General features: G+C 38.0%; 1 protein-coding gene across 2 annotated transcripts; it reads right to left on the reverse strand.

Moving 5' to 3' along the window:
- Window positions 1–51: 51 nt before the first annotated feature.
- NPHP3 (nephrocystin 3) lies at window positions 52–25,086 on the reverse strand (the record flags this gene model as incomplete). 2 transcript variants are annotated; one of them, XM_083879990.1, is made up of 28 exons in its annotated part: window positions 52–411; window positions 1,482–1,684; window positions 1,877–1,992; window positions 2,234–2,359; window positions 3,371–3,611; window positions 5,231–5,358; window positions 6,529–6,604; window positions 7,013–7,254; window positions 7,397–7,586; window positions 7,920–8,042; window positions 8,889–8,986; window positions 9,494–9,658; window positions 10,468–10,606; window positions 11,653–11,735; window positions 12,358–12,460; window positions 12,940–13,037; window positions 13,579–13,722; window positions 14,769–14,883; window positions 15,570–15,673; window positions 17,052–17,231; window positions 17,718–17,792; window positions 18,341–18,488; window positions 19,905–20,065; window positions 20,319–20,452; window positions 21,733–21,885; window positions 22,657–22,807; window positions 24,061–24,186; window positions 24,739–25,086. In XM_083879990.1, 27 exons carry the CDS (start codon window positions 25,084–25,086, stop codon window positions 1,504–1,506), a joined length of 3,948 nt encoding a protein of 1,315 aa, XP_083736116.1. In that variant the 3' UTR covers window positions 52–411; window positions 1,482–1,503. The 2 variants fall into 2 exon arrangements, with proteins under 2 accessions (XP_083736116.1, XP_083736115.1); XM_083879989.1 differs by having other exon boundaries at window positions 53–1,684.
- Window positions 25,087–25,451: the final 365 nt, after the last annotated feature.

Here is a 25,451-nt window from a genome sequence, read left to right on the forward strand (position 1 = left end):
CCAAAAAAGCAGCATTATGGATTTTTTAATATATTAAAAAGATATTTACAAGTATAACTGTAAAACTGTAAAACGTAATGAATGTTTATTACTTCCTTGTTATGAACTAACAAAGTACATTGCCATTATTAAGTCCAGCTTTGTTTATTTGGCAATTTTATAAAAGTGTTTAGTTTTAACAGCGTCTCATGAACATTTAGGATGTTGATATTCTGACAGTGCAATTAAATCTCCATTGAAACTGGTGATCCATTGCTTTGAGGTGGATTTCTCTTACACAGAAGTATTATCTGGCATACCGCACGTATACAAATGACTTTTCCTTGCTGTCCATGAGGCACAGCTCCATGGAAGCTGTCTTGGAAGCTTTCTTTGGGTTCACAGGGTAGGCACATGGATTCCTCACCCTCTCTGTTAAAGGACAATGGATAGTTGGGATCAGCTATGTTTTAGGGACCACGTTTTTATTTTTGAAGTGAAGGCCATTTGCATTTTTGAAACTGGATCAAAATAATCTTAATATTAGTTGCCACTGAAATATTATAGTAGGATTTCAATTAATTTTCCGCATACATTCCTTTTTTAATAAAAAGTCTTTTTTTTTAGTACGTATTTTAATTGATGCATGCATTTATGGACTGAATGAGACTAGAACTCAGGCTGATTCTTCCAATGATTCAGATATTAAGAAATAAAACAGGCAGGTAGATTTGATTTACATTTCTTTATCTGATGGAAAACTATTTTGCATCGCTAGGTTTTCCCAGCTAATAGAAACATTCTTGTATTTTAAGGGATTCAGTAAGAATAAACAGTGAAAGTATTGCTAAAGGCTTCAGAACAGGAACTCTGGCCATAATCATCTTCATTCTAATTGCTCACTGGAAGTATTTTTATTGAATAGAGTGGAATCTTACAACAGCTTTAACTGTAGATGATGATGATATATTTAGATACTCTAGCTTCCAAGGAAACCAATTAATTCTGCATTCAAGTCCCTTGAATGAAATTTTGCTTAAGGCTGAAATAACCCTGCAGGTAAAACTTCAGGTTAAACAATATTTTCAAAGTTTTTTCAAAATTACCTTTTCTTCAGAAACAACTTTAAAGGCTTCTAAAAAGGCAGGAAGGATTGATGATACAAAAATACACAAATCCTCTAAGCCATGCAATTACAGCACAGAAGTAAGAACTGCCCCTTATTTATACAAGTGGTTCAGCTTAATTTGTTATACTCCTGGCACTTAGGCTAAGAGGCATCAAGTCCATGTTTTTGGTATTAGCTGCACCTTGAGCTAGTAACTAATGTGTGTACCCATGCACAATGAAAGAAGCTCACTTTGTACCATACAGTCTGCAAAATTAAGGCAAAATTCATGAAGACAGGCGTCAGTCTCGAAGCAGTGCATAATCCTTGGAAAAATGGATTTGTCTTCTTGAAAGTAACTTTCTGTCTTCTTAAAAATATCACTAGAGACTACCTTTTCTTGGAGCAGGTTTGTATCACCTTTGTCCATGTTCCAGCAAAGCATTTGGTGATAATGCACTTTTTAAGCTGAATGTGTCTCCACTTGATGAGTGTCGAGAAGTTGCTTTTCCACCAATCAGCAAAGTCTCTGCTTCTTTTATTTCCATAGCTCTCTTGTAAAGTTCAGCTGCCTTCTCAAAATCTCCCCTTTCATAGCTTTGGAAAAGAGCAAAACAAAGTTGAAACAAGCAAATGAAACAAGTCTCTCAATTCATTTAAACTGAAATACAAACCATACTATCAACATAGTGTACTTAAAACTATCCACTTTCCTAGAAACTACACAAGCCCAGATGTTTTGTTTCATGCAGTAATTTGCATTTATAGGGTTGAAGCATATAATCTTACCTTAGCACAGCCAAATTTTTCAGTGTTTCCCCCACACGAGGATGCATTTGGCCAAAGCTGTCTTCATAAATCTTTAGTGCACGTTCATAGAGAGGCAAAGCTTCAATCTGCTTTTTCTTTGGGAAGCAGAAAGTTTCTGTTACAGATGTGTATTTCTTTGATACAGACATGTTTTACATGGGCTTTTTTTTTTAGTCCTGTATTAGGCTAAACACCGTTTAAAATGGAACCCAAGAATTTGCAATTACTATGAGGAATTTCCCTTTTCGATACGATCAAGTTTCTTTTATTTCATTTAGGAGAAAGTCATAAAAAAGCCTAAGACAAGAAAAATAAAGGTAGGCATTAAAAACTTACCATCTGACAGTAAAGGACAGCCAGGTTTACCAGAGCAGTTGCTACACTCGGGTGCTTTGGGCCAAATGACTTCTGTCGAATTTCAACTGCTAGCTCATACAGAGGAACAGCCTTGTCAAGCTTTCCCTAGAAATAACAGGGGAAAAAAAAGATTCAGTTCTCTGCTATCAAGATGATAACAGCAAAACCTATTTTAAACAAAAGCCTTGGAGGAGATCTAATTATTTCTAGAAGAAGGGGATAACTTTGCTAAATAATATGTATATTCTGAACAAATTATTTATCATAAATATTTATTAGAACCTAATTTTCCAAATGCTGGGCATATTCAACTCCCAGTAAATATGTTTCTCAGCTAGGTCTATTTCTTCCTTTCTTGATTTATTTTTTCCCCACAAGTGTCTCATTGAGAAGGCTGTAAAAAGATTTTTCAGTTGTACTTCTATTGAAATAATTGCCTCCACTGACTTTTAATTTGTGCTCCTTCAAACTATCAAAGAGGTTTTCATGATGCAAATAGTGAGTGGTTTTGCACCATGAAAATTAGAAGCTGAAGTGAGCAGAAAAATAATGTGACCCAAAACCATTTAATGCACACAACAGCAAGTAACAATTATTTAGCTAAAACACGAGCAAATTTGATCCAAGAGATTATTTAATGGTCTTTTTTCTCTTTGAAGAACAGTAAAATGTGAAAATATAAAATAGATAAAATTCTTATAATTTACTGAACTTGATCTTGGTTCAACAGTTGGAAAGAGTATAACACTATTATGCTAATAATAGCAAATGGTTAGAACAAGCATCTGCAACCACAAATATTCATAACACATTTTGAAATTATGAAACACAGAAGTTTATACTCCTGTTAATTTTACTCCTCACAGTGCATTTTGCATAGGAGTAACACTCACCTTTCACTGAGTCTAACAGAAGCTGAAGGTGGCTCAGTCAGAATGTTTATTTGTGAAATACTATCTCCCTCATAAGCCTTCAAGCTACCCTTAAACTGACTGTGAAGTTCAAGTTCATTGTGTAAAAAGAACTATTCCTACCTTCTAATATGATTTTTCCCATTAAGACAAAGATATTACAGTCAATTTAGGTGATCAGAAGAGGTAACGGGCTTGTGCTCACCATCTTTTTGTACAGCACTGCCAGGTGTTTCACAGTATAAGCTAAGGAGGGATGATCTGGAGCCAAGGCTCTCCTCCTGATGTCCAAAGCTTTCTCATAGAGTTCCTCAGCCTTGTCATAGTGCTTCTTCTCATTGTACAGGGCTGCCAGGTTGTTCAGAGACTGTGCACAGTCTGGGTGGTCGGATCCCAGGACTCGCTCCCGCATTTCCAAGGAGCGCTTCAGGAAAAGCTCCGCTGTCCTACACAACATATTTGCTCATCAATATTTAAAGCTGGTAACGTCTGTACAGGCTGAAATGCCTGTTTGAACCAACAAACTCAGCCTTGAAAACTCATAGTAGAATCTGTTCAGAACTGACAAAGTAGAAAAGGCTCTGTAATATCACCACTGAAGCAAAGGGCACATTTTATCTCACTACAGTAGCTGCTACTATTCTATTACAGCTTTACAGCAGCTCCTCTATCAAAACTTCAGCTGATGGCCCCATAAGACTGATAGCACCCATTATTACCAGGCAGCTCCTCATCATGACATCCACACAAACCCTGTCATGCTATTTTCAAGAGCTCATCCTAGTAAATCGGAAAAATCAATTTTATGTTAGAGAAAAAAAGGACCATTTATACACAGAACTGTAGGTTCAATTCTGGAGCTCTTAGACAAGTGTCAAAAGATGTTCACTCTATGCAGGGGCTGGGGGATGATGTGTGACAAATAATTATTCGTTAAGTGACATACCCTTCTGCCACTGATTTAATTTTAACTACATGAAGTCTTATACTTGCTGGTTCAGAACAGGGATATCCATTCTTTAAAAGTTCCTTAAGCCTCCACTAGAACAAAGTTTACAACTTTTCTCACTTATGAAATAGTGGAGATACAGCTACTCTTGAAGTAGATTGCGTTTAACAGGAACTATGTATGAATAACATGGAATATTAAACAATCTTGCATGAGATTAGATAAAAAAATGTTCCTCTATAATCAGTCACTTCATGAGGGTAAACTGATGAGTTTACCAACAGCCATTAAAAATCAATTGCTTCACTGTAGAGATTGTGATTCTGTATGCAGATCCTAAATAATTACATACTTCTGTAAATATCCAAAAGCTACCGGTGCCTTAAATATCAGGCACAGAAAGAACTGGAAGTAAAAATACTTCCAGAACTCACTCCGTGCTTTTTTGCTGGGCACTTTTGTTCTTTTCTCAAAAGATTCAGTTCAGTAGAGTGGGATTTAAGTGACTTTACAATTCCCTCAGAACACACAGTTTAAATTCCTCTGTCAGCTGAAGAAGTTGATGTGAAGAGTTGCTAAACATACAATCAGAACTATCTTGCACCTTTTATTCCCCTTCTTCAACACCCTTGCTTATTTTTGTCTGCTTTTAGAACACCTTTGTGCTGTTCTGGCCCTTTTTGACTTTTAACGGGACACCGGGTAAGACCTGAAAGATTACAAGCACAAGGAATATTTAGGTCATGACTTCTTGTAATACTGTCATAGAAAAACAACAATCCTGCTGTTCAAAGATGAGCACTGCAAAGGAGAGTCTCACAAAATAGTGAAGCTGAGTAGAGAAGGCACAAATTTGAGAGGGAATTGGTATTTGCAACCAAGGCTAATTAACTGTGGAACATCAATTCTGAATGTACTGACTTGGTAAATACCGACACATCAACAGCACCAAATAGAAAATAGGAGTGAATTTCACAGTGAACAAAACCCATGGAATGAATAGGGGACAGTACTACAAGTATTTGATCATCTGATTCAGTGCTAGATCTCCATGCTCTGCCTCCATTCAGACAGCTGAGAACACTCAGTGGATGTATCACAATCAGTACAACTCACTCAAGATTATTCTGCAGGTAGTAGAGGACTCCAAGCTCATTGAGAGTTCGAGCATTATCTGGTGTATCCTTGCCTAACGTGAGCTCTTCCAGTTGCAGGGCTCTTTGACGCAGGAGAGCAAAGCCACACTACAGCAAAGAGAAGGAAACATAAGCCAGTCACCAGTACTTTAAAGGTTTAACATTAAAGACAGAAAACCAAAAGACTCAGTTTGGTGCCAAAGGAGCACAACAATCCTCCTTAAGTTCTATTTTTGAGCTACGTGGCAAACGCTTATTTACAATCTATCAGCAAATTGCACCAAAACCGTGAAATTTTGGTGAAAATTTCCAGGCAGTTCAAGTTACTGTTAAGGTGCTGTCACACTGCTCTCTCTGTATGAGACATGCTAATTCGCTTAAATTCCACAGTTCAAATAACCAATTCAGGTCAAATTCTTAGGTTTATAAGCTCAAAACTTAAAATCAATACAATCTCCAATCCTAAACAACACATACAAACACATATAAAATATTACTCAAGGCTTCACATCAATCTTTTTAAAATGGGCAGACAAGTTAATTCTTACGAGCAAAATAAATCAAAGTAAAAAAACGCAGCTGTTTTTACACATTCTGCCTATTTTTGATCTTTGCAGTCTTGATAAAAATATTTTTGTAGAATAACTCATTACAGAAATAGACCAAATCTGCATGATCCAAATTCATTCATATTTAATCACTGTGGAAATAGCAATTTGTTTATGGGGTTCTACTACTTTTATTAGAGCTACAATTTGAGCTCTGGAGCTATTAGCTGGACTCTTACAGTACAGGCAATATATGATAAATCCTTAGCTCAAAAATTACAAGAGAAACCCTGTAGCTGAAAAACAACACAGAAGAAGAAAACGGGAAAACTCTGTATGTGACCTAATATTTTTACTGGAATTTTCCATTGCAGTAAGCATTGTATTCACTAGTAGGACAAATGTCTCAGCCATTCTGGAGAACACCTTTTTCCATTGTCACTTTGACACATAATTGTATCAGCTGTAATTCTGCACCTCTGAAATGTATATATCCACTTCTTTCTTTTCCACTTCTCTCAACTCCATTTCAGTTGTACTGATACATCTCCACTTCCATTAGAGTTGAAAGGGCAGTTACCAAAGCTGCTGCTAAGGTACTTCACTACCTATGCCCACAATTATCAAAAACCCTGGAGCACTGTCAGCACTGGAGACACAATTTTATCATCTGTTTAGCACAGCTGCAACATGCCCCGCATCTCTTTTTAAATATCAAGCACTTCCTTACCAGACTGCCTTTCTGCCTTGCTGCTTTTTGGCGTATTTTGAAGGACTTTTTCCTCAGTTGCTCAGCTTGTTCATATCTGAAAGCAGTTATTTGTAGTGTTAGAAGAATGTCAAATGTAGCATCAATTAGTTTGCTGGAAAAATTCCAAGTTAAGTGTACAGATTTGAAAACTTAAGAATCTTGAAAATCATCCCACTTTTTTCAAATATAAAATTTACAAAATGTTAAGGGTCAGACAGTATTCCTCCTCTATCTCCACAAGTTTTTTGTTAAACTAAGCACAAATGTTGGCCCCTCCTAGGTGACCTGCTACAAGAACAAAGAGCCAATGCCCATGGATGCACTTGAACATACGAAACTCAAAAAAATAAGAACCAAAAAAAAAAAATTCTGGCTTCAGGAAGAAAACCATTGCTGCTATTACTTTTTTTTTTTTTTGTACTATCTCCACGTAATACAAAACCAGCAGTGTAATTAAGCTTACTTGTTCTGCTTTTGGTACAAGGTTGCAAGTGCATCAAGTTCACGGGCTACCCGAGGGTGTTCAGCTCCATAGGCGTTTTCAGAGATTTCCAGTGCCTGTTTATACAGCTGCTCAGCATTTCCAAACTTCTTCCACTGAACATACACTCCTGCCAGCTGGTGGAGTGACTGTGCCACCCTCGGGTGGTCTGGATCCAGCGCGGTCTCCCGAATCTCCAGAGAGCGCTGCAGAGGAGCTACAGCCTGGAACAGCCAAATCCAGTGCGTGAGGACAGCAGGCAGCATCCTCTATGCTGCAATAACTTCACTACTGCCACAGAAAGCACACACTGAGCTCTGCTTCATTTGCCTTTTTGCTGTTACAACAATCTCTAAATGTACTTACCTGACTGAGAAGACCTAGGTCCTTAAGAAACCGTCCCAGGGTCTCATAAAGATCAGCCAGGCAGATCATACTTTCCTCTCCCTCACTGCTTTTTTCATATTCTTTCAGAGAGTCAAAATACTCAGCTGCCATAGAGCTCTTATCTTTCCCAACCAGCTGCCAGTAACTCAGCAATTCTGCAAAATGTCCCCTGTTTTAACAAGGAAAAGAATCTTATCTCTGATATCCCTCTATTCAGACCAATGCTAGCTTAGGAAAAAAGGCCTACATGCACAAAGGTTGTTGTTACACTACAGCATCTACAGAGACTACCCATGGAGACTAACACTATACAGCAATATTTATTCCTTTACCACCCCCCAGGGTGTAACAGAATAGAAAAAATACATTATTTATATGGAAACAGCATTTAGCACTTTAGCCTCTACTATTTAAGTATCTGAATCTGTCACTTTCTGATTTATATTGACAAAAAATTCCTATGAAATGTTTATAATGGCTGAAGCAGTTGCTACCTTTGTACCTTTTGTAAAGGTTTTGGGACACAAAGAGATTCAAAAGACACTTGTGTAGCTTTTGCTTATCGCCCTGCTGTTGGAAGAGCCAGGGAAGTTCATCTGCACTTCTCCAAGTCACTCGGTCTTGACTATTGAAAGAAAAACAAATGAAAATTAAAACTCTGACATGCCTAACATCTTGTCAATTTGATGTGAAAACCAGGCAAGCATACAATTTCCATACCTGAATGTCTGAACACACAGATTACTGTAAGAACTATGTACTGCATTTTTTTATATGTTCTTTTAAATTTCACCTCAGGATGCCGTGGAACCCCCAGGCATTCCAGAGGAAGCTGCTTCTCCATCCCACCTAGGCTAATCTGTGCCTGCCAGCAGGACTGCAGCCCTGCAGCAGCCCTATGCCCCTTTGTGCCTCCTTTGTCTGGCACACTGTGGCCCTCTAGGCTTCCTGCAACCCACCAGTGGATGCTTGGAGGAGCAATAAACAACAGCCCACAGCTGGGATGTAGTAACTCAGGATGTAAATGCAAATCAGTTTTCAAGCTGGATATGAACATGTAGATGTTCAGCTGTTCTACTGGACCTCCTCTTATCTATGTGCTAATTGCTTGCTGAACACAAGTGGTTTTCTGCTTCAAGTCCTAGGCAAACTCAAATTTCCTAGCATTTACTGGGAGTTACAAATCCACGGGGGGTTGGAGACCACAAAATAACTGATCTGGTATAAATTCATGCCCTACATTTCCCCACGGTCACTTTATCATATGCCCATTCCCCTTCACAGACCTCATTCTGTTCCAAGATTAAAAAGTAAAATATCAATAAATAAAAAAACCTTCTAAACTGATAATTTTGCATAGTTATTTTGCCATAATAATTTACTAAACTCAGAGAAGGTATATGAAGAAAACAAAAGTATCTATGAGGCATTAAATCTGCAATTTAGCACTTCTTGAAGAATTCTGACCTACCTTAACTGCATGGTGAAATATTCCACTAGTTTTTGTCTATAGGCAGAAATTACATTTTCACCTGCTTCCATGTACTCTAGTTTTACCATCTCCCAAGCCTGAAAGAGAGTATAATTAAAAGGAAGAGAATGCATTTAATTTATTTAAGTGCTGATGAGACACAGGGTGATGAAACTCATCTCATGCTGTAGAACTGAAAATTTTTCAATGACAAAGGCACTACAAACCAATTGTCTTACATTAGACCCCAGCTCTGGTTATTCAGGCAATATTCCTTTCTCATTCAATTCTTCTTGGTTTTTTTGGGAAGCCAATGTTTTCTAAGATACATGGAGTTAACAATTAATAGATTATAAATGTATGAAGGTTTGAAAGGCCAGATTTTCAGCAATACCGGTTTATCACAGCTGTGGTAGTTTTCAAGGTATTTCTAAATCAGACCAGATGTTAAGAAAAATTGATGAGGAACCATCCATTGACCAACCAACCAACCAACCAACCAATCAATGAGCAACATTTCAAGGCCAACCTATCAAACAACAGAACTTATCTAAAAGACAGAGGTTGGAGCTTCACTTGCACATGTTTAAAATGACAAACTCTACCTGGAGGTGCTGGAACTTCAGCAAACCACAGCCATATGTCAGCAGACACATTTTGTGCAGGCTGTGAAGGAGTGAGGCCAGCACTGCAGAAGTCAGCTCAGGATAAAGCTCCATCAGCTCTGACTCACTCACCCCATTGTGGCTGACACCAATGACACACAGTATCTGCATGAAGCAGAAAACAAGATTTCACACAGTTAGCAATATTTTCTGGAGAGCTTAGTTACACTGAAATCTCAAGAAAAATACTGTTTATCACTGTGATAACTTTATAGCCAAAGCAAAAATCCTTGTCTATAGAAGCCCCTTTCCCTCTTCTCAAAGAAGAGACCTCAGTGTAAATGGTTTAATATTATAACAGATAAAGCACCAAAAAGGACACTCTGGAACAAACAAATGGCTCCTCAGACTTTCCTCTAAAACACTGTGAGAGAGTAACTCCATTATCATGAGGAACTTCCATCTAAGTAAAATATGCTCAGGGCCTTTATGCTGCCAGAACCAAAGAAGTAGCAAGTAGGAGTATTATGTCCTAATTAAAAAAAATGTTTTGCACAAGAGGGAAATTCTGCAAAGGTAGAAAGAGGGGTCAAAAATTTAATAAGTAATGCCTGTATTCACAAGACGCCATGTTTTGATGCTCAACTATGCTCAATGTAGTTAATCTCTAGATCATGGTAGTGATCAGCAAGGAAGTGCTAAGTCTGTATCACATCATAGTGAAGAAGCCCTGCTTTATTCTTTGAGACAACAGCTCAGATGATATTTAACACAAAGCAGTCATACATTCTATACAGTTATGCAACAGATGTGATTGCATTAATTAAACTGTTCCTTCTATACTAATAATACACAATAATCTCTGAATCATACATATGAACTAATATAAATTTGTATTTAATTTCAAGTTAAGCAAAACTCTTCATAGGGAGGAGTATTCATACCTGTAGAAACAGTGATGCATTCTTGCTTACCTCTCTCAAAAGACCTTTCTCTTTATCACTCTGCAATGATTCCTGAATTGATCTTAGAACAAGCCTGTACAGTGACACTGTGTCTTGACACTGGCAGCACTGCTGAAGAATCTCATCAATATTTCCTGTATTTCCAACACTGAGCAGAAGTACAGAAAGGGTAAAGTTTAGCATATTAAACTCGGCTGTAAGATTGATTTGAAACTAACAGATTTGATTGGAAACAGATTGATTGATTTGAAACAGAAGAGCTCTACCTCAAATATTCTCTGGATTCCTACCAGGTTCAAAAGGTGCACAGCACCTTGGTGAAATTTAAAGAAGAGGTGATTTCTTCCAAGCCTATTTCTGTCATATTGTCTGATTTTTCTAAAAAGCTGCAACAGTTTTATTAAAAAACCTATGTTGCAGTGTTCTTTTCTCCAGCAGGAGTACAAGTAAGAACACCAGGATGGATAAAGATAAAACCACATGCTGCTATTTCATTTAATGCATTTACGAAGCATGTTTTCAGGAGCAATTATGTCTTCTAGAATACAAAATGTGAACAAAAATAATGAAATCAGTCACCCAGAGTAAATTACCAATTAGTGTATCATCTTCTGGGAGTCTCTTAACTAAAAATGCATCTTTCTCAACGAGATGAAGTCTAGGTTAATAAGAAGCCAATGCACTTATTAGGTATTCTCTTGCACAACAGGGAAGATTAATTTTCTCCACAGCAGGAATTACAAGGCTAAGGATCATATGCAGGATGTTAAACTAAACAGTCACTGAACTTCCTTGAAGCCTTAAAAATCTAGGGGGCAAACTCTCTGGTACATAGTAAATACAACACACCTGAATTTAACTCTTTAACAACATAATACCAACATTCTCCAAATACCTTTAAAAAACACTGAAGCAACTGATACACCCATAAAGAAGAACAAATTAAATTAAAATAGAAGAGCTGAAAACAAATAGATACAATCATTTGGGTTCACTTAGTATCAAACTGGTAACTGTACACTCTCTGATTTCTGTTCCTGTTGCATTCACAGTCAGTAAAGGGCAAAACTTCTCCATCATTTTTTCTTAACAAGATTCATTCTGTGTTAAATATAAGTATTTCAAAAGGCTAACCTACTTCAAGTCTTCTAATCTAGTGATGACCATAGTAATTTCCAAAACACCCCAACTTACCAAGCAATGGTTTTGCCCAAAAGAGTGACATACAAAGCATTGCAAGTTGTGGCGGAACGACAGTGTCTCTCAAGCTTCTTCTCCTACAACATTTTAAATAAAATCTGTGAGCTTAGATGAAACTAACCATACAAACAAAACGTTCACTGTTTGATAAGAGAACAAAAGTTCTAGCTATTCTTCTCTCTGTAACATCTGAAGACTATAACACGGTAAGTTGTGCACAAAATACTGGATGTGTGTACAGCTATAGGAGCATATGAGTGAAAAGTCTCATTTGAATTTAAGATGAACAGTTAGGATCTAACATTATACCTCAATATGAAGGTTATCTTACAGAATCAGTCTGAAGGGCAAAGGTAAAATACTGTTTTCCCAGTATGTCAATCATTGTTACAGTATTACGCAACAAGATTTAATTAAAACATAATCAAGTCTTCTCATATTCTAAAATAAAATAACACATTTACAGCAGTATGTGCAACTGCAAAGGTTTTCTGTTAAAAATTTATGTTGTTCCATCTGTGTTTCAGTGCTATGAGCCATGGGGTAAAAATACTCAAACTTCATGCTATCTTGAGCAATTGTATTTAGTTAGCTAAATATAAGTCTTTATTTTGGCAGCTGGGCTTATTTCACCTTTCCATGTTTTCATTAAAAGTTATACTAGAGTAAGGTGTTTTAGAAAAACTGCAACAGCCATACCTGCTCTTTAGTCAATTTAACATTTGCAGAGTTACATTCTGCACTAATGAGAGATTTAACATCTCTGGAATTCAGTGGATCAAGATGAAGAGTGGGCCATAACCTTTGGAAAGAGAGAACAAAGTCATATTTGAACCTTATTAAATAGCACAAAAAAGGAAAAGAAAAGACATCAGAGTTCCAGGGCTTTTAAAAGATTTATATCAAAGCAGTAATTGAAGCTGTTCCCAGCTACTATGAAATTCTAATCATCTGAAGTAAAATTTCCACTTTTAGCCTTATCCTGAATCTACATCATGGTACTGCAGCTCTTGATGTGAATCTGACTGCATTTAATATCGTCTTTCTTACAGTCATGTGGACAGATCCATCACAGTAAAACAAAAATCTGGTGCTCCAACAGCTAAAATCTGTCATTGCAGCTACAATAGAGAGGCTTTCATTTTCCTCATGGGTTGGAAAATCTTATCCTATTAAATCTCCACATCTCAACAAATCTGTCTGCTCTTCAATGAGTAACTGCAATTTAAAATAATATTTCTCAGTCAGGATACTTTGACACATCACAGAAATATAACATACCTCCACGCCTGCGGACACGTTTCTACATTCACTGATACGATCACTCTCACGTTCACTGGCAGTGGATCTATCAGCCACTTCATATGCTTCTCAGCTTGCTTAAAAACAAATTTTCATTTCTTAACACAGAGGTTGCTCAAAACAATGCCAGAAGTTGCTATGTTTCATTAACTGTGCAACCCAATGAAAGGAGTCTTAAATTCTCCAGTGTCCTTTAAAATCTTTTATGATCTGGCCCTCTAGACAGTACTAAATGACCCATTTTTAAGTATCAGCACAACTGTACACTAAATAAAGCAGATAGAATACTATTGTTGAAATGTTCACCTCATAAAAAACAAGCTATTTACATGCCCAATAGGTCAGCTCACAGCCTTGACCTACATTGGATAAGTAATGTAACTGGACTGCTCAAAAATTAAGGTGTAAAGATAAAATTTAGAAGAAAAAAACCAAAACAACTCCCCAAAAATTATCTACATATATAACTCAACTGCACTTCTAACAAAACTATTTTCTATATGTTCACTTCAGAGCAAAGCAAACAATAATATTTTTGTTACATAGCTATGGCTGAACCTATTACAATAGTCATGATTCCCATTAGATTGACAATTGGAAAAGATTTTGAAACCATACCTGTATTTGGTCAATAGAGTCGATAATTATAATAATGCTGCCTTGATGGCGTGCAGAAAGTTTTTCCAGCCAACGGGGAAACTCTTCCAGAAGTTTAGCTGGATCGAAAGTCAGAGGTGATACTAACCAAGAGTGTTGCATAAGCTGCAGAATTATAAACATGTACAAGAAATTCTACCTTAAAAATCAGCTAGGATTGTTGAAAGAAGCCTTATAGACACAAAAGGGAAAAAAAAACAACAGTTCTCACTCCATTACCTCACCCTTGTCCCCCAAAAAAACTCCCGTTTGATTTGGGGGCATTTTTTCCAGTCAAGTTCACACAGAGTTTTTTCCTTCTAGTATATGCAGAAAGCTGGCATATGCAGAACAAAGAATATTTCTCGAACTAAGTGTGTAAATTTTAGAGTGATAACTTTTACACAACGGACAAGAAATGTGGAGACTTAAAGGACTTGCACAGACTAAACAGGCTAAGACAGATGAGAAAACTGCAAGGATAGCACAACTGAACTCATTTTTCTGCAGATTATAGTACTGTAAGGTGTCACTTAGTGTCACTCTGTGATGGAAAAAGCAAGTTCAGACCCTGGCACAAACACAATTCTTCTTATTCCCCATGTATTTAGCACACAATTAAAAATAAATTAATATAGGAGAGAGCCTAGTCTAGGAACAAGATGGTGCCAAGTGGCCAATACAGCCTCAGGTTTCTGAGCACAAAGAAACAAGAGGTACCCCCTGCCTCTTTCATTGGCCAGATGGCAGGGATTTTGGAAGAAGTATATATGGTTTTATAAGTCATCAATATAGGTCACTGTAAACATTACTGCTAATGCTGATCTATTATGAATATTCCAGAGATGCTATTTAATTGAGCTAAATTAACTGTATAGGATGAGATTCCCCTCATTCTATAATGCCTTACATTGCATAGACTCACAGAAGAGTTTGGATTGGAAGGAGCTTTAAAAGCCACCTGGTCAAACTCCCTGCAATGAGCAGTGACATCTTCAACCAGACCAGGCTGCCCAGAGCCCTGATCAATCTGAACCTGAATATCTTTCTACTACATTTGTATTATTTTTCGTTGATGCTGAAAATTTTGTAGAAAATGTTATCTTTGCACACACACACAAACACAGACACACAAAGAAAGATGCAAAGCAGGGCATGTAAAAAAGTATTACCTTTAGAGTAAGGCGCTTAATTATCAACGCAGATTCTGAACTAGTAGACATGGGCCTCCCAACAAAGTGGTAGAGAATTAGAGTGTTTGGTGAATGCTTCTGCTGTAATTGAATCCTAATGAAAGAAGAGAAGGAAAAAAAAAAAAGACTCAACAGAGTGTAATTTTGCAAATAGATCTCAAACAAAAAGCATCAGTTTTGCCAAAGGAGATTGAATATTATAGCTACACGTGTTCCATGTTTATCTTACAAAACAGGATAGACATTTCCTGAGCTATAATTGAACTTTTAATGTCAGATGCCATTTTTGCTCTCACTATTACTGACAGCATTTAGCAAGTGCCCTTCCTGGCACTGAATAGTCACGTGCCACTAAGCTTTTAAAGCAATGACACCATCAATTCATTTTTATGACAGCAAACTTTGTCATAGCATGCAAATCATCATAAAATTCTATGGTCTAGGATAAATTATGAGGATTCTTTCTTTATTTCAGACCCTTCTTGTGTATCAGAGAAGGGCAACACTATTGAGCTATCAAAACCACATTGTGATGCTGTGCAAAGACAGATATATAAGTGATGCCTTATTATAAGGTGTTGTAGCTGGAGTCAGGGAGCTGTTAAAGGCAGCCCAGATGAAATTAGCTACTCAGATGTCACAAATCTTTCCAGGATGCTTCACTAACTTCAGCACTTTGTAATGCCCCCATTTTACCTCTTGTTACTGACACAATGTTTGAAATGTAATGGAAGCTTTTTTCTTAAATTTCAGCCATATTAAAAAAACCCCAAAACCTACCATTTTGACAGAAGGAGAGATTTCCCAGAGCCTGGTCCTCCTGATACAAGCAATGGTGGAATTGGTGCTGGTGCTGCTACTAGGTCATTCAGACGTTCAAAATACTGTAAAAATGAAGCAATCATTATAAATATTCCAATGTTTAAGGAAGAAATATAGTGCCTGGTATTGTAAACCATTTAGATTCAAAAGGCATGCGCTGATTTATTAAGGTAAAGGAGTAACTACTGAAATGCAATACAATACAAGCGTAAATAGATATTGCAAGGAAACACTTAAACCACAGAATTTATTATCTCTTTTTTTTTAAAGTGTAAAATTAATTACCACTTTCTTCAAAACTCTACTTAAAATGGAATCTTCCATGCTAATAAACTGAATTAGTGTTATTATAATAAAGCAACTGTGTTCTGTGTTTGTTCAGGCTTCCCTGCCCCCCTTCCCCCAAACTACTCCACTGCACTGGATATGTTTGCCAAGAAAAAGTTGGCATCTGCCATAAATGACTATTTTGAGCATACAAAAGCATACAAAAGAAGGCTTTCTTTCAGCATATGAACGTCCAAAAATGTTGCAGCAGATGACAAAACAAACAAAAAAAAAAACCACCCTTCACCTGCTTGGGAGAAATATTTTGTCTTCAAAATAAGATGTGCATTTAGATATACATTGGTATTTTTTTTAATGTTCTATTCTTCTATTGCTTTTGAATGTAGTAAAGATGATATAATCCTCCAAACCATTACCAGTATAGGAGTGGTGAAGTAAAAGAACATATTGTGCTAGTAAAATAGGGGTAGTAAGAGTTTAAACACAGTAACAGAAACCTCATGCTTATGTTACATTGCCCAAATAAACTATTGCACATTATGTGATGATTTAATTGTTTATCTTCCTACATTCATTATATCTTCCCAACATATAACTGTTCCTGATACTCACAACTTGAAATGTTTTAAAAAAAGTATTTTCAGTAATGAGTAAGTACTGAGTCATTCAGCAGCTTTCCATTATAAAGTTTCCTTTGTTTTTCTTTTATGGCTGCATGATGAGACGACATCTTTTCATTAACCATCTCCTAAAGACCTAACTCCAGGTGTCAAGAAAGAGACTGAATTTCCTCGGGGAAAAATAAAAGAGAAAAAAAAAATAGAAGAAGAAAAGATAGATACTCAGAGTGCTTTCTACTGATGACCAACTAAGAGGATGCTCTGCTTCTGGCACACTTACAGTGCTTTTCTTCAATGCAGGCACAACAACTACTTTTTCATCAATGTCATTCAACAACACACCAACTGGCATCTCTCCCAGAAAAGAAATATGCCATCTATATCAGACATATGGCTTCTTCCAGCGTAAGGAGTGATAGCCTTAAGGATGCTCTCAGACACAGCTTCTTCTGTAGAAGTGCATCTTGCCCAACTAGGGATGGAAGTGAGTGATGACTTTCTCTTCATCCATACACTTTTATAATGTACTCACTTTCTCAAATCCCAGCTCACATGTTGAATTAGAGGCCTGCTGAAAAGCTTCCATCTGTTCTCGTTCATCGTGTGCATCCCACAACACATCACCAAAAACTTCTTCTTCAGGAGCAGTGGAGTCTTCCTTATTACCCAAATCCTTGCCTTCTAGGTCTGTCATTTCACATCCCAATATATCCTAAGTAAAAAGAAATTATATGGAGAAAACTGCAACTATAGTGCAAGCACATGTGCTGTTAGCTCAGTGTGAGTGTGGCTGTACAACATCAATATGCTCATTTCTTTTTAGAGTAGCAGAGAACATAAATAAATAAGCAATTAAATGAAACTAAGTTAACTCTGAGTACACAGGTCTCAAGACATTGATTTTAAATATCTCACAGTGGAAAAAACTCACCACAAGAATAAGGAAAGGACATATCTATGATATAAAGATAAATTAAAAGCTAATTTAGGCCCATAAATAGAACCGTCTCCATAAAAGCACTGCTCAGTTTGGGATTTTATTTTCCACTTGCACATTTCCTTGCTTGCCAGATATTAATGATAAAACAGAGAGATACTTTGAATCACATCTAAGTACCATACATTAATCGCACTGACAATAATTTAAGATCATAAATCAGTATAGACATAAAAAGCTAAAATGCATCATGTACTTTACCTGTTTAATTATTTTTTCCACACAATTATAGATTTCATATGCTCCTTCCTCCACACCTCCAACATGGTCAATCATCTGAAAAAGCAAATGGCAAAGCATGACACAACTCTGAATCCAACTGAGAACAGTATTTAGGACTTCCAACAAAAACATTCTGGAACACATTTAAATTCCATTCTGTTGCCTTCCTTAGCTAAGATTCACTTTACCTAAGAACTTCAAAAGTTGGGCATCTAGTTTCAGCTGTTCTCAACCATTGTCTCTGTAGAGGAAAATAAATCATCACAGATCGATTTTTAGGCATTAGGAATTTCTCTAGAGGTACACTTCATTCCCTTCAGTGGCTACAGAGGAACCTCAGATAAACAACTTTGCCATTTAGATGCCTAAACACAGGTAAGAAATTCTAACCTTATATCATAGCCCTTTTTTTTTCAGTGAAAATGTAGTGGCACTTTTTTCTCTCCTGCTAATGAAAATTTCATAACATTCATAAATTTCAGCCTTATCGATCTGCTTACAGAATGAGCAGCCAGAGCTATGACTGCAATGCAATTTCCTCCAAAATCTGGGACTACTAGCATGCAGTGAGTCTTGTTTATAGCAAATTTTAAATGCCATACCTTTGCTTTGTTCACACAAGAAATTTGCTCAATTAACTGTTGGACTGAGGCTGAAGTGACTCTGCCATCCTCCCTTCTGTGGTAAATTAACCGGGGCTTTTCCTCTGGATTTCTCAAGAAGGCTTCTTCACAGTCCTCCAACAAACAACTAGATTGGAAATCAGCATTCTTGTGCTATATTACACTGCTGTAGTAAACAGTTCAATCAACACAAGCTCCGAAGATGGGTTTCACTGCAAAATCTAATTCAAAAGTCGTATCTATTTATAACAAAAAGCAATCAAATACTCCAACAGAGATTTGAGAAAAATTCTGAAGCAAGAAAAAGCTCAGAGAGATTTGTACAACTTGTACCAAAACCAGTAAAGCCATCTATTATTTTTTATGATTATTGATTTGTAAATTTAAAGCTATTTTTCCTGTCATACCAATATTTAGAATGAAAGGTAATAGCCTTGCATGGAAAGAACATGGTTTGACATACAATTAATAAGCATCATATATATGCTTTACTATCAGTTATTGGAAGGTTCTGCTCTATCTTTGATCTTTTTAGGAAGAGTTCTTTAGTATTTGTCAGATGTCTTGGGGGACAGTATTTCAATTTATAGTATTTAAAAAGGATTATTTGACACCTCCAAATTCAAAACTTTACATTTATATATGTGAATGATATCCACTGATACCTATTGCTGTTCCACAAAAGGAACTATATACTACTTGGTGATGCTGACAATAGCTGAAAGAATTGCACAAATATGACTATCTTTACACAAGCACTACAATTTTCATTAGAGTTTTTCTAGGAGAAATTCTCTAAATAATACTTTTGGAGTTTTTCTTCCCTGCATATTTTGTTTTTATACATTTGTGCTCCACATACATAAAACCGGGCTATTTGGCACCAGCATGTAACGGGTAACAGTAACATTCCTAACACAATTCAAAAAGTATCCCTCCTTTGGTGTATTTTCTTTAGTGAATCATGCTGCTTCTTCCAGAAGGTTAAGAAATTACTCACTGAAAAAACAGACCAAATTCCATCACTATTTGTCATGAAACATCATGACTTCAGTAAATCAAAGCTGTCAAAAGCTAGCATAAGGTAACACACAGGAGAGTCATGAAATTAGTCTAAAGACAGCCAAACCCAGGAACTAATATGTAATAGAATAAACCCCAAATACTACAGACAGGTGTTAGGCTAGATAAGCAAATGAAAAACACTGAGGACATTCACATCAGCCATATTGAATTCCTAAGACACAGCCATATGCACAACAGAGAGTGGCTCTTGGAAAGCAAAACATTTCTGCATGTTATTAAGACATCGTTCAAGTTGTATTTTAAGAGAATTTGTAGCTACAAGAAAAAGAAAATGGTACAAAGCTGATATATTCTTTTAAGTGTCTGCATTAGCAAACCTGAAGTTTGAAGGAATATCACTTTGAAGTTACTAGCTTAGGAAAAATAGTGAGCAAAGCATCCCATACATTTTAATAAGCTATGCACTCTGCATAAATTACCAGTTGCCATTTGTTTCACCAGCCTAGAAAATACTCACCTTGGCAAAGTTAAATGCAGGAGCAAAATGACTAATGAACTTTTTTCAATTTCCCATTTTCTTACATCCTGATGAGGTCTTTCATTCTCTGTTGAAAAATTAACAACTTGAAAGAAGTACCCCATTGTTTCACAGACTCTCTGAAGTTTTGGAGAGTAGTTCTGAAAGCAAATGCGAGGAACAGTGTTTTATTACTAAACATGCATAGCACTAAGGACCTACCAAACAAATCTCAGTTTCTTTTCTCTAAGCAGTTTGTTCCCCTGAAGCCCTTGACAATACTTTCACTTAATTCACAGAAATCAGACTACAACCTACTAAAAGCTTTCAAGAAGTATTAGACAAATTTCTGAACCAGCATCACATTGGAAACAAGACAGCATATAAGTGAGCATAGGTTTGTGAGGTACTCACTCTAATGAAGACGGTCACTTCTGGCTGAGTCTCATCAGTACTGATGATATAACATCTTACTGTGTTACTCCACAGAGAGTGGGAAAACAGAGGAGTAACCTGCAATAAACTGGCAACAGCAGCATCCCAATCATCTGCCAATGGAAAAGAGAAAACCCAAAATGAAGTCTTAGAGATCTTCACATGTCATTACACTGCATAACAGATAAGTCATCACCTCTTAGCATCATGAATATTACATTTCCTTTAAAATAGTAGTAGTGTTTTTACTCAATTATTTAAATTTTACAAGTTTTGAGAACTCACACCATTTGGTAATGTCACCTGATTTGACAATGTGGCAAAATAAAAGTATTAAATATATTTCTATTATCATCACAAGTATATTTCCTTTAAAAAGGATTGATGAAATGTTTCCATGAAAGCAAGCTGATAGTTGTAAAATAAGTAACAATATGCAGGAGTAATAAATTCATTCATAACCAAACACTTTTATTTTCCTTCAGATCTATGTGTATTTCAATTCGACCATGTGAATAAATGACAGCAAAACACTGCAGGAACTTTCTCTTCTGGAGAAAAAGAAATCCATTGATTTCTGTACCATTGCATGTTTATTCCCTAGAGAAGTAATGAGTTTTAAAACTTAGACTCTTCATTTTGTGGCTAGTTATTCTTTTCAAGATAGGAATAGGCTCTCTTCTCAGGATCACATAGGTTGATGAAAGGCTTACTGGATGAAGCTGGAGCCATAACAGGGAAGACCCACCCCTCCCGCTTTGCAGGCACAGACTTCTGAATCAGACAGAGCCTGAAGGACTGAACTTAAAAGGGAGAAACTGCCACCAAAGTCAACTATATGCAGGAGAGGTTCCAGAACCAGGACAACAGTGAAGGAAACCAGGGTATCAGAAGCCAATTTACAAGAGGCCACATGGGAAACAAAGTTCAAAAGCAGTAATTATTGACAAGAAAAAATCAAGCACCGATTTACATAACAACACGTACATCCTGGTCTTGCAATCAGATTTCCATAAGTGGCCCCCTAGGCAGAGTCAAAACCCATGCAAAATCAATGAATAAAACAGAGGTATAATTTATTCTAATACAAATGTGATGTTCATATTCAGGAAGTAGAGAATCTGAATACAAACAGAAAAAAAGAACACCAGCAGATATTGAAAGAAGGAGCCACTACCTTCCATTGTCAACATAAGCAACGTACAACAAAGCACTGGTAACTGCTGCTTGCTAAAATCACTTTTATTTTTACAAAGAATTCCAAATAACCATTTGGTTAAATTACCCAAGAGTGGACAGAAAAGGATCTAAGAAGGAACAGAGTTACTTAAGCATAGTTGGAAAAATTCCATAGACGCCTACAATCCCAGCAAAATGAATTACCATTACTTACCTCTGTTTATATTTGCAAATGGTCCCTCAACATCTATGGAGCTATGAGCAAATTCAGGCCCTCTGAAAGACTGCTGAAGTTGCATCATACTACCCATGGATGGCTCACTTCCCAACACTCCTCCATTCCAGTATTCAGATTGCGCCCCAGTAGCTAAGAATTGGAAAACAAACAAAAATCCCTCTTCATTGTCACTACACAAGATAAATTATCAGTCCTAAACACTCCAGCTGAAACCTACAGCCACATGCCACTGACCATAGTTTTTTCTCCTTCAGCAGATTTACTCATACTTTTGCATGCTGTAGTTCTTGTAAATGGTTGCTTGTCCAAAGTTAATGAGAATCCATGACACCAAAGGCTGAGGGTATTTCCTAATATTTGCTATTACACAGATTGCTCACATACCCAGCTAAACCCTTTCCATGTTATTAAATTCCTCATACAGCATATACAAGGTTTTGTACCTACTTCTTCTTCATTAAAATGTAGCTCTGCTGTTCTGGAACACACAGCAGCTGACACTGGCATATGTCACCATCCAAAGTGTCTACCTAAGACTCCCTCTAGTTTCAGGTGTGATTTTTGGATACCTTGGAGCATCATCTCTCAGATCTACAATAAGAAAACTCAGAAAAGACTAGAAAACTCAGAACAGTTCGTGGAACAAATTTTAAAAAGTGTTCAAATAACTGTGTCGAGACAGTACTCTGTCCTCATTTACCCACTTGTAACACCAGAAATGTGAGGTTCTCACAATCTAAACCAAGTTTGCAAGGTTTGTTGCTTTTACCCTTCAAGCTGCTTTTCATCTGGATTAATGAAACTTTTTTACCAAAACAATATAAATATCTGTCTTCTGCTTTCCTGTCTGGAGACTTCAGTCATGTTTCCAACACGAAGTGTTGGGGATGAAATTCTCACCTGTAACATCTGTACAATTATCATCAGAATCAGACTCTTCAGGATCAAACACTTGGATTCCCTGGGCCTGGAGTCTCTGGAGTTTTGCTTCAAGCTCTCGTTTGGCCCTCAGTAAGTCCTGAATCTCATTTTCTTTAGTTTCTCTAAAAATCTATCATCAGGAAGGAAAAATATCTTTTATAATTCAGTATCTGTTCCTGAGCTCGTTATCTACTTTCAATTGGAAAAGTAAGCTTCTAGCATTCATTTACCAGGCAAAGGTGTGAAAATGTGAAGCCATTGTGAATCACAAATGAACAGAAAACCATAGTTTAAAATTATCCATTTTTAAAATTTTACCATTATAAACCTTAGCATACCATTCTGAAATAAGCCTGCATTAGTATGTCCATTAAAAATCAAAACAACTCTTTTTACTTTTTAAGCTTTATTGGCTTCCTAAAATTGCTACATGTAACATTTTTTTCAAAGGTTACCTTTTATTCTTCTATGTATTTATTTACAATTACATGTAATCTTTTATGTTTTATTGTTGCAGAAATTTAAATTTCCTACAACAGAAATTGATCAAGCATCTCCAGCTGTCCTCTTTGTAATATATTACCATCATGTGAGAAAGGAAACACCAATCTGGTTTTAAATTCAAAGAAATGAAGTAGTCTTCAAGTCTAATTTTCTTAAATAAGGTCAGAACAGAACCAATGCTCTTTTTATGTATCTGCCAAACAGGAACTACATGTACCTACAGACAACTGTAGGTACATGAAGAATCTTGAAAATCCTAGTGAAAAACTAGGACTTAATGCCCTGTTTTGGGTGGCAAAAATATCATTTGCAGCAAAGGAAAAGCAGAAACATAGAAACATCTGCCTGACCTTTCAAGTCATCTCTCCAGAGAATGTAAACTATCTCTAACTGCCTATCACACTTTTGCAGTCAAAAGAGATGCACCAATACACTTTTTTTTTTTTTTTATGTAAGCTAAAGGTGTTACACCTCACAGTGCAATATATAAAATTTATTCAGAAATAATAGAACTCTGTGTTTCTACATTCCTTCAGCATGTGTCAATTTGCAGTTCATGTTTTCTTGTCACTCTCAAATACAAATATACTCTTGTGTTCAAATTCAATTCAGGAATTTAGTTTATGATGTATCACTTCATATTCTCCTTTTAATATTTATAAAGTTATTTCATTTTTTTTTCCCTCTTAGTCTTACAGAGAGGTTTCAGTAGGATTATTTTAATGGAAATAGGCAGCTACAGCTATGACACTCCAAGGTGTCTTTAAGAAGGAGAGGCTCTCATGACAGCTATTGGAGAAGGATTCATTTGGGGAATCTGAACAAGTGGCATTCATCTTCCTTGGTCATTTTCCCAGGAACAGAAAAGTCAAACCATACCTTGAACTGCCTTTTGACCTTGTCTCGATCATGTTCAAAAGTAGCAGCTCTCTCCATGGCTTGGTATTTAGCTTCTAATGCACTTTCCTTCTCTCTAAGTATTTTCTGGTATGTTTTCTGAAGTGCCTGAAAACATTTAATGGGTTTTTTTTTTCAGAGTTTTATTGCCGATAAGAGGTTTTAGATTACTTTATAGGTATGACTACAGTATTATCCCAGCAACCTACATCTCTCTTTAATGAATGAAGAATGAAGAATCAGAGAATATTCTGAGTTGGAAGGGAACCACAAGGACCATCGAGTCCAACTCCTGGTCCTACACAGGGCACTCCCATGTGTCCAACAGCACAGTCAAACACTGCTTGAACTGTGACCACTTCCCTGGGGAGCCTGTTCCAGTGCTCAAGACCCTCTGGGTGAGGAACCTTTTTCTAACATCCAACCTAAGCCTGCCCTGGCACCCCTTCAGGCCCATCCCTGTCACTGGCCGCCACAGCCGCGCAGGGCGCGCTCCCATCCCCAGATGGGCACTTTGACGGCATCCCCATGGCTCAGCAGGAGAGCACCAGGGCACCATTTCCCCAGCATCTTGCCTTCCCTCTCGCACCCTTTCCCCAGGAATCGGGACGAGTCTTGGCGCCCTCAGCTCCGCTCGGTGCCCTGACCCGCGGGCACTACCTGCAGCTCGGCGCGCAGCCGCTTGTTCTCCCTGTCCAGCTTGGCCTCCTTCTTCACCATGGAGGCCACCTCGTTGTTCTTGCTGACGCGGAAGATCTCGTACTCCTTCCTCAGGCGCTCGTACTCGGCCGCGCACTCCAGCTCCTGCACCGAGGCCGTCGATTTGAAGCTGGCCCCGATGAGGCCGCCGGGCCGGGAGCCGCCGACGCGCCGCAGGGACCCGCGCAGCAGCCGCGCCTTGGGCTTCACCTCCACCGGGATCTCGCAGGCCTCGCCGCCGCCGTACGTGTCCTCGATCACCTCCCCGACCGCCCCCGCCGGGCTCACCAGGGACGACGCCGTGCCCATGGCCCCGGGCCAGGCTCTAACCCCGGGCGCAGGGCCCGGAGCCCCCGGCGGGCGCTGGCGGCGGGGCCGTGCCCGGCGCGGAGCCTTCCCGGCGGTGGCCGCGGGCCATGGCCCGCTCCCTGCGGCCGCCGGACGAGGAGGGGAGAGCGGGAGGAAGCTGCCCTGCCCCGCGGGCCGCCTCCCTCCCTCCCTCCTTCCCTCTCCTGCCGCTCCCGCCCCGTCCCATGGCGGGTCCCTGCTGGGGAACGCTGCTGGAGCGGCCTGGGGGACAGCGGAGAGGGAGAGCCCGAGGGGCTGGCGGCGGGATCTGCTGCTCTCAGAGAAAAGCGACGGCGTTTTAGGGTTTTGCGGCTAAAAACCAGCCA

Source organism: Zosterops lateralis (genome assembly GCF_965231275.1).
Source record: "Zosterops lateralis genome assembly, chromosome: 1".
In the NCBI taxonomy this organism is placed as follows: domain Eukaryota; kingdom Metazoa; phylum Chordata; class Aves; order Passeriformes; family Zosteropidae; genus Zosterops; species Zosterops lateralis.